The sequence below is a fragment of the Galeopterus variegatus genome, unplaced genomic scaffold, assembly GCF_000696425.1.
Source record: "Galeopterus variegatus unplaced genomic scaffold, G_variegatus-3.0.2 Scaffold3628, whole genome shotgun sequence".
Lineage (NCBI taxonomy): Eukaryota > Metazoa > Chordata > Mammalia > Dermoptera > Cynocephalidae > Galeopterus > Galeopterus variegatus.
Genome location: NW_007729739.1, coordinates 173,354 through 187,113, shown reverse-complemented (window position 1 = coordinate 187,113; position 13,760 = coordinate 173,354). Strand labels below are relative to the sequence as shown.

General features: G+C 48.5%; 1 protein-coding gene across 1 annotated transcript in view; it reads left to right on the top strand.

The window, feature by feature from the left end:
• Positions 1-13,760, top strand: part of CSMD2 (CUB and Sushi multiple domains 2) — a 122,166-nt gene that overhangs the window by 25,879 nt on the left and 82,527 nt on the right. Inside the window, exons 15-17 of the mRNA XM_008585596.1 lie at positions 4,057-4,245; positions 7,719-7,896; positions 9,256-9,401. Coding sequence (XP_008583818.1) covers positions 4,057-4,245; positions 7,719-7,896; positions 9,256-9,401 — 513 coding nt within the window. The remainder of the gene's footprint in view (positions 1-4,056; positions 4,246-7,718; positions 7,897-9,255; positions 9,402-13,760) is intronic.

Here is a 13,760-nt window from a genome sequence, read left to right as displayed (position 1 = left end):
AGGTAAAGCCAAAGCTCTCTTTGTCTACAGACTCCAAACCCAGGATTATTCCCCAGAAATAACCACTGCTGTTTTGGTGTGGTCGTTCCAGACCTTTTTCTATGCCTTGACATACATGTTATATGCACCTGTGGAAAATATGTAATGTTTATAAAATTGTTGGCCCTGTTTTCTATATAAATAGTACCAAACTATATGTAATTGTCTGAGACGTGGCTTTTTCATTCTGGAAATAATATGGCATGGAGCTCCTCCCCTGTCAGAGAGAGATGCTGAGTGAGCATGGGGCTTGTCACTTAGGGAAAGCCCTGAAGGGCATCTGGTGAGGTGAGCGCAGCTGAACCAGTCGTACAGGGGAGGCCTCCTCTGAGGCTCGTCTCTGTCTTAGGGGAAACTTGGGTGAGCATGGCTGGGCTTGTCACCACGGGAGGAGCTGAGCCTCACACCCATATGGTGCCGCTTCACTGTTGGTGACGAAGCTACCACGCCCAGGGGAGCCATGCGTGGGCTCATCACAGAGACCAACCTTCCGCAAGAGTGTCTGTGCCTTTCACGAGGGAGGCACAGGCCTCTCAAAAAGGGTCACAACTCATCAGATAGCCATGGTCTGTCACAGGAGAGAGTTGGTCCCAACTACGTTGTCAGTGTTCCTCTCAGGAACAGAGGCGGCACCTGCCACCTGGCCTTGCCCTGTGTGTTAGTGTCCTAGGACTGCCGTAACAGAGTACCAGAAACCAGGTGGCTTCAACAACAGTTTTATTGTCTGACAGCTCTGGAGCTGGAAATTCAAGATCAAGGTGTCGGCGGGCTTGATTCCTTCTGAGGCTGTGAGGGAGAATCTGTTCGAGGGTCTCCCCAGCACCTGGTGGGCTCTGGCAGTCTTTGGCACTGCTTGGCTTGGAGAAGTATCACACCAGTCTCTGCCTTCGCCTTCACGTGGTGTTGCTCTCCCTGTGCGTCTGTCTCCAAATTGCCCCTTTTTATAGAGACACCGGTCATACTGGATTAGGGCTCACCCTAATTAGACTTCATTCTAATTTAGGTAAGACAGGTAAAGGTCCCATCTCCCAATATAGTCACATTCGGAGGTATTGGGGGCTACGACTTCAACATGTGAATTTTCGGGGGACCCAATTCAACCCATAACAGCCTCTGACAGGCCTAAGTGTTCTTTTCCTAGGCTTCTCCTCTCTCATAAATATAAGTATTGATGCCACCTTTGTGACGGGGACAGCTGCTCCAGGGCCCCCCACACCCTACGCCTTCCCCCTAGACATGCAGAGCCCTGCACAGAGTCCGCGTGTGGGACCAGCCACTCTCACCGCGCTCCCCGCGTGGTACTCCCGGGTGTGTCGCACTGGGAGCAGCCTCAGACTCCCCATTGGCTAGCCCCCAACGTCCCCCAGAAGAGACCTAACTACTCCCATGGAGCCCTGGCCTTGAGTTCACACCCAGCCCCACTCAGCAAGCCTTCCTTTGGGACGTGCTCCCACCGAGGCTGGCCCCCATGAGGGCCCTGCTATCCCTCTGAGGCTTCCGGGACCACAGGCCGACACCCCACGTTAGCGTTTCTCTCCATGTCACGACTGTTCCTCGCATGAGGCTTCAGTGTTCAAGGGGCCCAGTCCTCAGGATTTCGTCTGTGTGAGGAAGGCACGGGGGGCTCAGCGTGTGCCCTCCTCAGACCCCAACTGTGTAAGAGGCCCGGCAACGTCCACCGGGGCTTCCACTCTGTGACGGGCCCCTCCTCCCGCTCACGTCTGGACTTGCCGGGATGCCACCCCTGAGCCACAGGCCCAGGTACTTGCTCTGCACCTGCCCGTGTGCCAGTCCTCGCGGTGCCTGTGGAACCTCGCACAGTGTCGGTCACCTGCTCCCCTCAGACTTGAGCTCGGCTTCTGTTAAGGCTCCTTGTTTGGCATGATTCCAACCTCGTGGACTAGGCTATTTCTAGTGGCAGAGGCCCAAGTACTCCCGCTGAGGCCTCCCAGTTTGTGACGAGCCCAAACGCTCCTCCCTGACCAACAGGCCCACATTCTCCATCTGTACCTTCCCTCAGCCCTGTGGAGTTGTACCTTGTAAACAAGCTCTGACCACTCTCCCAGGTTTCTCCTTTATGGAAAGACCCAGCTTCATGAAAGAGCCACCTGTCCCCACCGAGGCTATTTCGATGGAGCAGACCCAGCTCTCTGTGGGCCTCGACTTTCCCTGGAAGAAGTCCAACTCTTTACTCTCTCCAAATTTCTCCAGTGGGTGCTCTGAACTTCCCAGCAGGGGCTTTCTTTTTCCTTCTTCAGGTAAATATTCCTGTAAAATTGTTAGGAATTACATAAGCTATTCCTACCAAGGACCCCCAGTCTGACAGGCTTAACTTACTCCATTAAAACTTCTCAGGAGGATCGTGTTTATAAAGGACTTAGCAAAATGACTGAGACATATAATTGTTCCAAAATGTTAGGCATCGTCATTACCAGTGTTTTAAATGACAACACTTAGAAATCGTATCTATTCCCACTGTGGCATATTGCTTTGGGACAAACCCGACTCCTCTCCCTGAGGAGTCCTTCTTTAGCAAGTTAATGTTTCTTCCTCTTAGGGTTTTTTTCTGCCCTACAAGCCCAACCTCTGTCTTTGAAGCTTCTGGGGAAGCGGGCTCTGAAATTTTTCTCAGTATGAAAGGAATCTAGGTGTTCTCACTGAAGTATCTGTCTTTTTGAAAAGCCCAGCTCCTTCTACTTGAGGTAATTTCTATAAAAGACGCCAGCAACTGTGGTGAAGGCAGCTCCTGACTTCTAGCACGCAGCTGCCATGTTCAGGCTCCTCACCATCTTTGTGTCCACATAGTTCCCACTGGGGCTTTCTTTAAAGGCAAACCCATCCCATTGGGTCACCTCCCTGGGCAACAGACTCCCCGCTTCCACTAAGGCTTTCACCACCTAATTGCCCAAACTCCTTCTACTGACAGGACCACATCTGTCCTTTGGCTGCCAGCCCACCCAATGCCACTATGGCTCCTCGACTTTTGGCTCAGTTTTTGAAACCTGCCCAGTTCTTCCTACCGAGACTTCCCTGTGTGAGTTTGAATGTAAACACATGACTCAACCACTGTCACAGAGTGAGTGCTTAGGAAATGTGAGCTTCCAGATCATCATTATGTATATTGTCATTACATAGGATAAATGCATTCACTTCCACGAAGCACTCATTGGGTCTCAATTACTCCCATTGAGAATTTCCACTGCAGGAACATTCCATCTCCTTCTACCACTGATTTCCTGCCATGAAGGCTGTTCTTTGTCCTGTGGACCCAATTAATGGAAGGCTTTGCTCTGTGGGATGTGCCGAGCAAACCCTCAGCAACCTGTCCCTGTTGGCTGGTCCTCAGCTACTTCCATTAAGGCATCTCCTTTTGAATCAGCTCCATTCATTCTCATGGATGCAATTGTCCTGCTCTTTGGAGGGACTTACTTACATGACATCACACATTTCTTTTATTTCCTCTGGAAAGTTTCTCTCTTTGCCACAGCTTTGGCTTACTCCCACCAGATTTCTTCCTTGCTAATGGGTTCTAATTTCTCAGAGTTGGAAAAACCCAGCTCAAATCTTCATCTCCCTCCTTCCTGTGTTTATGATCTTGATCACTGCTGTGAAGGTTAAATGAAACAAGCAACATGGAAAAACCTAGGCCAACGCCTGGCCCCGAGTCAGAGCTCAGTCAATAGTGGTGTGGTCCAGCAATGTCTTCCCTGAGCCTCCTTTTCCCATGGAAATACTCATAATAGATAACATTTATTGAGCTTTTACCATGTGTCAGAACTGTGCAAAGAGCTGTGCATGTATTATCCTCAGTCAATAACCACTTTATAAATAAGAAAACTGAGGCATAGAGAAGTTAAATAACTTACCCAAAGCCAACAACTTGTAAATGACGAAGGCCCATCTGAATCCACGTCTTGGTGCTTCACCACTATGCTAACTCTCTATTGCTCCTATATTCTAGTCAGGGAGAAAATACCCAGAGAGAATAAAACCACCTTTTCTCCTGATCTTTTCCAGCCTATGAACTTCAAGAGTGCCCAGACCCAGAGCCCTTTGCCAGTGGCATTGTGAGGGGAGCTGGCTACAATGTTGGACAGTCAGTGACCTTCGAGTGCCTCCCAGGATATCAACTGATTGGCCACCCTGTCCTCACATGTCAACATGGCACCAACAGGAACTGGGACCACCCGCTGCCCAGGTGTGAAGGTATGTCCCTCCCTCATCCCTGGTGATTCTTCCTGGGGTTGTCGTGGAGACTGATCCCCAGCAGTCCCACATTCCACCTGCCTGCTCCATGGGATCGCCAGGGGAACATTGTCCATCCTGTTTTCATACAGAGGTGACCCAGCTTAGCCAGAGAGAGCGTCCTGGTGACAGAGGTCTGAGCCAGCACTAGGGAGATGTGGGCCACAGCCAAGGGGAAGATACACCCAGCCCTTGGAAAGATCCAACCTAATGGACTCCCCGATCCTGTGTGGAAGGGAAGGCTCCACATGAGGGTGTGGGATCCCAGTGGCGTGCCGAGGGGCCGAGAGGTAGAGTTAATGATGGCACCTTCCCAAAGGGAGAAGAGAATGAAGACTCTCTCTAAGAACTTTCTTGTTCCCCTCTACCCACCCCATTAGTCTCTCCTTCCTACATGTGTCTGGAGAGAGCTGAGTTGATGGTGTCAGGGAACTGGAGATGGCACTTTCTTGGGTCTTCTTCCTTCCCCAGAACCAGGATGGACGACGGCTGAAAGGTCGTGCTGCCTCTACCCCCATCAGTGCACCTCAGTCCCATTTTCCTTCCTTTTTCACTCTGGCAGCCGAGCATTCTCCTGGAAGAGAGGCTGGAATTTGTCTTGGAAGGGGAAGGTGTGACAGGGGCCACAAATCAGCGTAGGGTGCCCTGGCTCCGTGCCTGAACCATGTCACCTCTCGAGCTCCAGTTTCTCCCTTAGTAAAGTGGGTCTTCTCATCTCTGTCTCCCAAGAGCTGGAGGGTTTCACAGATGGCTCGCTCCCAGACAGCGAACTCTCAGCATTAACTCTCCACAGAAAAAGAGACCCTGTTTGCAGAACTGAGCTGCTCTGGTGTTGGAATATAAGACTGTTTTTTCTTAAACTATTAAACTCCCAGTTAGTTTTTCAGATTTTCAGAGCCCCCCTGTGCCTAACCAGTTGATGGTTCAGAATTGGCTGATCACGTGCTGCGTGACAAGCTTCACTGCGGACCTCAGTCCCTCTTACTCCTCGTTTGTTTCCGTGTGGCACCGTTGGGGGGAGGAAAAGGGCAATTCTTTTCTCAGGCTGCTGTCCTGAGCCAGAAGCTCCTCTCCCTTCTGAGAAACCTGCTGCTCCTGGTTTCTTCGACACCATATTCGCTTGCTTTTCCAAATACCTTTTTGCCTGTGCCACCTTTTTCGGTTCATCTCTTCCTTTGTCTGCCCCTTAAGTATTGCTGTTCTCTGGGGTTTTTCCCAAGACCTTGTCTCCTTCTTACTAAATATCTTTACTTATTTCAGAGGTATTTAAATCCAAGCATATTCAAAATTGAACTCGTCCTCCTTCTGCCATTAAGCTGAAATCCCCCTCTAGTGACGGGCACCCCTAGTCACCTGGTTACTCAGCCCTTCCTTTAGGCACCTCCTTCCTGCTCTTCTCCCGTACTCACCAAGTCCTGCTTTCTCCGTGCTAATCACCTTTCGAATGCCTCCGCGTTTTTCTCTCCACTGCCTCTGCCTTAATCCAGGCCACCACCTGGATGAGCCCCTCACGGGTCTACCTTTCAGTCTTACACTCCTCAATACATTCTTCACGATGTAGTGAGAATGAGCCTTCGAAGCCATCAGTATGATGTCCATTCCTTTGGGTGTACACCAGAAGTGGGATTGCTGGATCATGTGCAAGATCTATCTGTAGTTGTCTGAGAAAACTCCATACTGTTTTCCACAGTGTTCGTAGTCATTTACAGTCCCACGGATGGAGAGAGCGTACCGAGGGATACACAGTGGAGTGGGGGAAAGGGGGACGGGGAGGGAGGTCAGGGATAATTGGGTGGGGGACATGGGTTATAATCACGATTTGGGGTAATGGGCATGCTGCCAGTATGGATCTGGCCATCACATCACGGACATGAGTGGTGGCAACCAGCTTTGTACCCCATGAATATTCGTAACCAATTAAAAAAAAAAGAAACCAAGAAGTCATCAGTGTGCTCCTGCCACGCCCCTGCGTGGAAGCCAGCAAGGCATCCCCGTCTCCCTTGGGGTACTTTCCAAACCCTTTAACGTGGCGCACCATGTCCCTCCGGGCATCCTCCACTCTGCACGGACTGAATGCTGCAGCTAAGCTGAAATACTTTCCACTTTCCCACTGCGCCATGTTTTCTTGCCTCTGGTTCTTAGCACATGCGTTCCTTCCTCGTACAACACTCCTCTCCTCTCCTACCTTGCCTCCTTAGCCCTAGTCTCCCCTCGGGTCCCAATCTCAGTGTAAATTCTACCAGGAATCCTTCCCTACTCTCTCAAGAGCAGAGGAGGGGCTCTGCCGAGTGTCCCGCAGCATTCCACGATGACGGCAGCTCCACCTGTGCTGCGGACGCCGCTGCACTTGGCTGTGTCCTGGTGGACTGTGAGTGCCACGGGACAGAAGTAGAGCATTGTGCTCCCCGCTGTCTCCCCAGGCCATGCCTGGCACATGTAGGAGGGATGGTGTGTCCGTGTGCACTTTCTGGGTGCATTTGCATTCACAGGAACCTGTCCTCAGTCTGGTCTGCCCCCATCCAGATGTCTGTTTGATGCCCCACATCAGCCAGAACCATGCATTATTTTGGACCACGGTGTTTGGAGGGTTTTTTTCCCAGCATCCTTGTTTATTCTCCTCCCTGGTGACTGAGTCTGAACACCATGGAGACTTCAAGGCCCCTTCATCCACCTGCCTAAAGCCTAGATCAGACTGAGTGTAAAATTGGGTGTTGCTTTGGGGAATAGGAAGGTAAGGGTAGAGGATCATATCTGTTCAGCAAATGTCTCCCCTGTGAGCAGGGCACTGGGCTGCACATTTTACATGCAACATTCTACCTCATCACTGCACAGTGCCATGAGGGGCATTCTTAGCCCCATTTTTCAGGTGAGGAACTGAGACTCAGAGAAACTAAACTACCTGTCTGAGACCCGCTGGTCAATAAATGGCCTAGCCATGATTTGGGCTCGACTTTAGCTTCGCCACAAGAACCCTCAACTCTGAGTCAAGACCAAGCACTGCTCTAGAAAGAAAATTGAAGAGAAAGAAAAGGCTACTTTTATAATTTCTTAGCTCTTCCCAGCAAAAGACTGTAGCCCTGACCCTAACATCTGTCCCTTCCTGTTCCTAGGAAGGGAGAGGGCACAGCTTCGATGTGTCCTTCCTTCTTGGCAGGTCTGTTCCATGAGAAAAGGAAAGAGCGGCTGAGGTTGAGTCAGACCCACAGACGCCCCTAAAGTAAAGACTGGGGGCCAGAAGGGGGGTGGTGTGCTGGGACTGGTGGGTAGAGCCAGGCACGGCCATCCTAAGCCCAGTCACCTTCCCCATCCCTCCCGACCTCCTTGACAGGATGACTTGTGCTGGGAGCTGAGATTTCGTTAGGAAGGCATCTGAATTCTCAGGTGGGTGGTGCTCTCCAGCACTCATCTGTGTGTTCATGTTCCCTCCCTGGCAGTGCCCTGTGGCGGGAACATCTCCTCTTCCAATGGCACTGTGTACTCCCCGGGGTTCCCAAGTCCGTACTCCAGCTCCCAGGACTGTGTCTGGCTGATCACCGTGCCCATTGGTCATGGCGTCCACCTCAACATGAGCCTGCTGCAGACAGAGCCCTCCGGAGACTTCATCACTATCTGGTAGGGCCAGGTGCCATGTCAGCAGCCATGAGAAAGGAGCATTTGCAGGGCTCTACCCTGGGTCACCCATGTATTAGTTCAGAAAGCCAAGAGCTGAGTGGTTTTAGATGGTGGTCATCCTCCTGGGTTTCAAATAAACATAATGGAATGAGACTCGGCTTCAATTAGCCATTGTGACTCCTTGAAGGAGAGGATGGGAAGGCAGACCTCCCAACTAAGGGTCCTGCTAGGGCCAGTGAAAGTGCCAATGGGGGTATGACTGGGAGTGGGCATGGGTACACAGACTTTTCTAAGTATTTCCAGAGTTTAAACCAGCATTCTACATGTACCTGAGATAAGTTACCCAGTCTAACAGCAGAGGCATGAGGTAGAACTTTATGAAATCCCACTGGCTATCTCATGCTGAGCCAGCACTGTCCAACAGAATTTTCTGCAGTGACAGAAATGTTCTATATCTGTGCTGTCCAATACGGTAGCCACTGTCATGTGGCAACTGAGCACTTGGATGTGACTAGAGTGACTGAGAACAATTTTTAAACTTTAATTTTAATTAATTTAAATGTACATACCCACATGTGGCTAGTGGTTACTAAATTGGACAGCTCAGCTCTGAGTTATATAGTTATATATACCATGATGAGTTAATTTTAAAATGAGAATACAAATTTTAGTTGATAATTGCAGGGGTTTTTTGACAATTTTTCCCAAACCACTGAATCTTTGGACAAAGATGTAATTTTTAAAATATTTTGTTTGGAGATTACTGCCATTCTGAGAATCATCAGGGGATAGTAGGATGCTCCTCCACAATTCCCAGGGCTGGATGACTGTTGCAATACTGCCCCAGGTTAATTTGCAAGCAATGGCTAAGCACAGAGTAGGGGATGGGGGGTGGACTAGATAAGGTTATAGAAATCTTTTGCCCAGAAAGGCAACATGGGTATGTCTCTTTGCTTGAGGGGGACAAGGAAATGGGCCTGGCATGGACAGCAGCAGGAGAGCCCTACACCAATTCTGCAGCCCTGTCCTAGGGCTGCCTCAGGCTGAGAGGACCTGCAGGAGACCTGCAGCCCTGCTCCATGGCACTGCGTTGCCTCAGGAGCCCCTGGGGAGGCTGGGCTGGTGAAGGACCCGGGGAAAGAGGAATCAGTGTGAGCTTCACTGACTCTATCAGCTCACTGGGAGACCGAGTTGGGGGAGGTTGGAGAAATGTGTTCAGTGCACTGGGGAAAGAGTGTTGGGTGCAGGAAGAATCATAGCCACCCGCTCCAGGTGTCTCTTAAGGCCACTGACGACACCAGGTGGAGCAGGCAGCCATGGTGACTGGTGATATTCTAGGACCTTCTCTCCTCCATGCAGGGATGGGCCACAACAGACAGCTCCACAGCTTGGAGTCTTCACCCGGAGCTTAGCCAAGAAAACGATGCACAGCTCTTCCAACCAGGTCCTGCTCAAGTTCCACCGTGATGCAGCCACAGGGGGGATCTTCGCCATAGCCTTCTCAGGTCAGTATGGAAGTCTGGCCTCGTGGAAAGGGCCAGGCTCTGAAGTCAAGGCCGGGCTTGACTCCTGGCTCCACCATTCGCTAGCCGTGTGATGCTGAGTGAGTTGCAGAGCCTCTCTGAGCCTCAGTTTCCCCAGAGGTATGAAAAGTGAGTGTACTGGCCTATGTGAGCACTCGCAGTACAGAGTTCCTTAAGTGCAAGTTCTCCTGCTCCCCCACACAGCCAGAGCAGAGCGGCACAGAAGGCTGAGCCCTGGTGCCAGCCTTCTCACTCATGCCAGCTCACTGGCTGGGCTGTCCTTTACCTGTGTCCAGCTTGTCTCTTAGCACCTTCTGGAGGCTTGCCCCCTCACTCCAAGGGAACCAGGGCCTCTGCTGACCTCGCAAGGAGTGCTGTGTTTTTGTGCACAAATAAAGGCACAGTGATTTCAAGCAGAAGAGCATAAACAATTCAGGGTGGGTTTGTCCTTATCAGGAGCCTGTTTTCTTCTAAGAGTCCAAAGTAATGGACCTGGATATTTCTTCATTTTTGTTTATAGCAAACACTGCATAGAAAAACTTAAAGAAAGTTCTCTGTGGTCTTGTGCCCATCTACAGAATGATGTACATGTTTATGGTTTACAGAGCATTACATATATTTGAACTGGAAATCAGGAAAGCTGGATTTTATTCCTGGCTCCCCCTTGGGCCAGGTATGTGTGGCCTTGCGCAGGTCCCTTCCCTACTTGAGACCTCAGTTTCAGCATTACATATATTTGAACTGGAAATCAGGAAAGCTGGATTTTATTCCTGGCTTCCCCTTGGGCCAGGTATGTGTGGCCTTGCGCAGGTCCCTTCCCTACTTGAGACCTCAGTTTCCTCGTGTGTAGAATGAAGGGCTTTGAGTTTGTGACCTCCAAGGATTCTTTGAGGTGGATATTTTACCCCTGTTTTACAAGTAAGGAAATGGGGGCAAAGGAAGGCGACAGTACTTGCCCAGAACTTTGTGGACAGAATTGGGGATGGAGCTCAGTTCTTTCAATCCTGCAGCATCCGCTCCGGTGCAGTGGCTCAGTGCTGTTGCTTCACGTGTGCATTTATAGAAACTTGAACACATGCAGCCCTAAGCCCACGGAAGAGGTAGCAATAGAGAAACAGAAAGAGACAGCAATTGTAATGTAAAGATCATAGGCGGCTCTGGCTGCCATTCCCAGGAGCAGTGGCCAAGGGTGAGTTTGACATGGAAATGAGACTCTGCCCTTTCGTCTGCCCCAGTCCCTATGTCCGTCTTGTTGGGCACTCCCCACTAAAGGGACCCAAGATTTAAGGCTGTGTCATTTTGACTTGTGACTTTCCCACAGAGTGATGGAGTGTGGACTCCAGAGTCACAGATGTGGGTTCAAATCTTGGCTCTGCCACATATAAGCTATGTGAGCTTGGGCCTATCATTTCACCTTTCAGAGCCTCAGTTTCACTATCCACCAAATGGGAAGAATATAAGTGTCTAACCTCATAGAGTTAAATGAAAGAAGGCACAGAAGTCCTTAGCTCCAGGCACAGAATACAAAAGATACTCAGTAGATGGTAGATTCAGTAGTCAACATCATCATGACTATTTTTATTATGTTTAGATAGTGACAGGCGCAGTGTGAAGTCACCTTGGTGCTAGGCCAGATCTCTTTTTTCTGTTCCTGAGCCTTCATCTGTGCCAGGAACAGGTAAAGGGAGCTTAGCACAGCCCTACGCCATCCTGTTCCCAAGTTCTCCTAAGTAAGTCTCCCCATGAGAGCACGTGCTTCAGGGTATTTCCTGGGCACAGTGCCCCTTCTGCTCTCAGATGAGATATGAGGCTCTTGCTATGGTCTGAATGTTTGTGCCCCCCAAATCCATGTGTTGGAATCCTAATCCCTAAGGTGATGGTATTAGGAGGTGAGGCCTTTGTGAGGCGACTAGGTCATGATGGTGATTAGGGCCCTTATAAAAGTGACCTGATGAAGCTCATTCACCTTCCACCATGTGAGGATACAGCAAAAAGACAGTTGTCCACGAACCAGTAAGGAAGTCCTCACCAGACACCGAATTTACCAGCACCTTGATCCTGGACTTCCCAGCCTGCTAAACTGTAAGAAGTAAATTCCTGTTGTTTATAAGCCATCCAGTCTATGGTAATTTGTTATAGCATCCCAAATAGGCTAAATCAGTCCTTAACTATCAACTGAAACCATAGTCGAAGTTGACCAGAGGAGCAGGCAGAGGCCTGGGAAACAGAGGAGCCACTGCTGTACGCAGGTCAGCAGGCTCAAGTGGGAGAGGCACCGTGCTCGGGCGAGTGCATGAGAAAGGCACACTCCATGCCTCCTGGAACTTTAGATAAATAGTGGAATATATCATACACATAAAAAGTGGAAGTAACATGCATGTGCGGCTTAAAGAATAATAAAATAAACACCATAACTAAGCCTAAGAAGAAGAACATGCAAGTCTTTGAAGCCCCTGTTCCTTCCTCAACACATTCTCCACCTCTCCACCTCAATGAACTTCTTGTTAGTCGTTCATTGCTTTTCTTTATAATTTTACACCATGTGCGTGTGTCTCCAAAAATATATGTTGTTTAATTTTGCATGTTATTTCTGTTTTGTAAAGAGAATCATTCTATAAATGTTTTCCTGTGACCTGCTTTTTTCACTCAAAATTAAGTTTCTGAAACTCATGCTGATGCATGTGACTGTACTTAGTTCATTTTTCAATGCTGTATAATTCTGTTGCATGAAAATACAGCGATTTATCTAGTCTACTGTTAATGAGCGTTTAAGTTATTTTATTTCAAACAATGTAAGCATTGTTGCATATTCCTTATTGTAAACATGTACAAGAGTTTCTCTAGAGTGCCTGCCTGTGTGGAATTCTGAGGCTGTAAGAATCCACGTATTCAGTTTCACTAGGTAATACCAAATTTATCTTACAAAGTGGTTCTAACAGTTTACACTCTTCCCAGCAACTGGTTCCATTGCTGTACATCCTTGCACACACTAGGTTTTATTGAACTTTTTAATTTTTATCCATCTGGTGGATTCAGGAAATGGCATTTCACTTTTATGTTGATGAGACTGAGCATCCTTTTGTATCTTTATTGACCATTCATGCTTCCTGCTCTGTGAAATGCCTGCTTCCCATAGAGCTTTCTTCCTCCAAGGAGAGAGAGATTATAAACAAGTAAGTGGGCAAATAAAAGTTTTTCAGTTTGTAATATGGGCTATGAAAGAAACAAATAGAAGGCTAATATAGTGAAGAAAATGATGGAGAATCTTCTTCATGTAGAATAATTGTGGAAAATTTGTCTGAGATGTGATATTTGAGACAAGAACTAAAGAAAAAGGAGCTAGACTTGCAGAGACTGAGGAGCCGGAGAATTTTTGCCTTTCTATAGGCAAACATTAGTGCTAAATAACTTTCTTTTTTTTCTTTTTAAAATTATTATTAGCATAATAATTATTACAAATCGTGATTTTTTTTTTTCTTGTCTTTTTCGTGACCGGTAAGGGGATCGCAACCCTTGGTGTGGTGTCACCCACACCGCGCTCAGCCAATGAGCGCACTGGCCATTCCTATATAGGACCCGAACCCGAGGCACATGATTTTTCTTTATACCCTTTACCCAACCTATCCCTCCCCAAACCCTCTTCCTCCCCCACCCCCATCTCCATCAACCTCAGGTTTGTTCTCTCCTTCTGAAAGTTCAGTGAATCACTGTGGTCTTTTCTTTCTTTCTTCTTTCTCTCTTTCTTTCTTTCTTTCCTTCTTTCTTTCCTTCTTTCCTTCTTTCTTAGCACCCAGTTATAATTGAGAACATGTAGTATTTCTCTTTCCTTGTTTGGCTTATTTCATTAACATAGTTTTCTCCAGACTCATCCATGTTGCTGCAAATGGCAGAATTTCCTTCTTTTTATGGCTGATTAGTGTTCCATTGTGTAGATATACCACATTTCCCTTATCCAGTCATCTGTCAAAGGTCACAGGCTGGTTCCGTATCTTGGCTATTGTAAATACAGCTGCAATGAACATGGGAGTGCAGGTGTCCCTTCGACATGATGATTCCCATTCTTTTGGATATATACCCAGTAGTGGCATTGCTGGATCATATGGTAGTTCTAGCCGTAGTTGTCTGAGGAACCTCCCCATAATGTTCTCCATAGTAGCTGTGCTAATTTAAATTCCCACCAACAGTGTAGAAGAGTTCCCCTTTCCCCACATCTTTGCCAGCATTTGTTATTCTTTTTTTTTTTTTCCCCCTTTTTGTCTTTTTTCGTGTCCGGCAACGGATCGCAACCCTCAGTGTCACGCCCATACCGGACCGGGACCGGCAACAGGATCGCAACCCTCG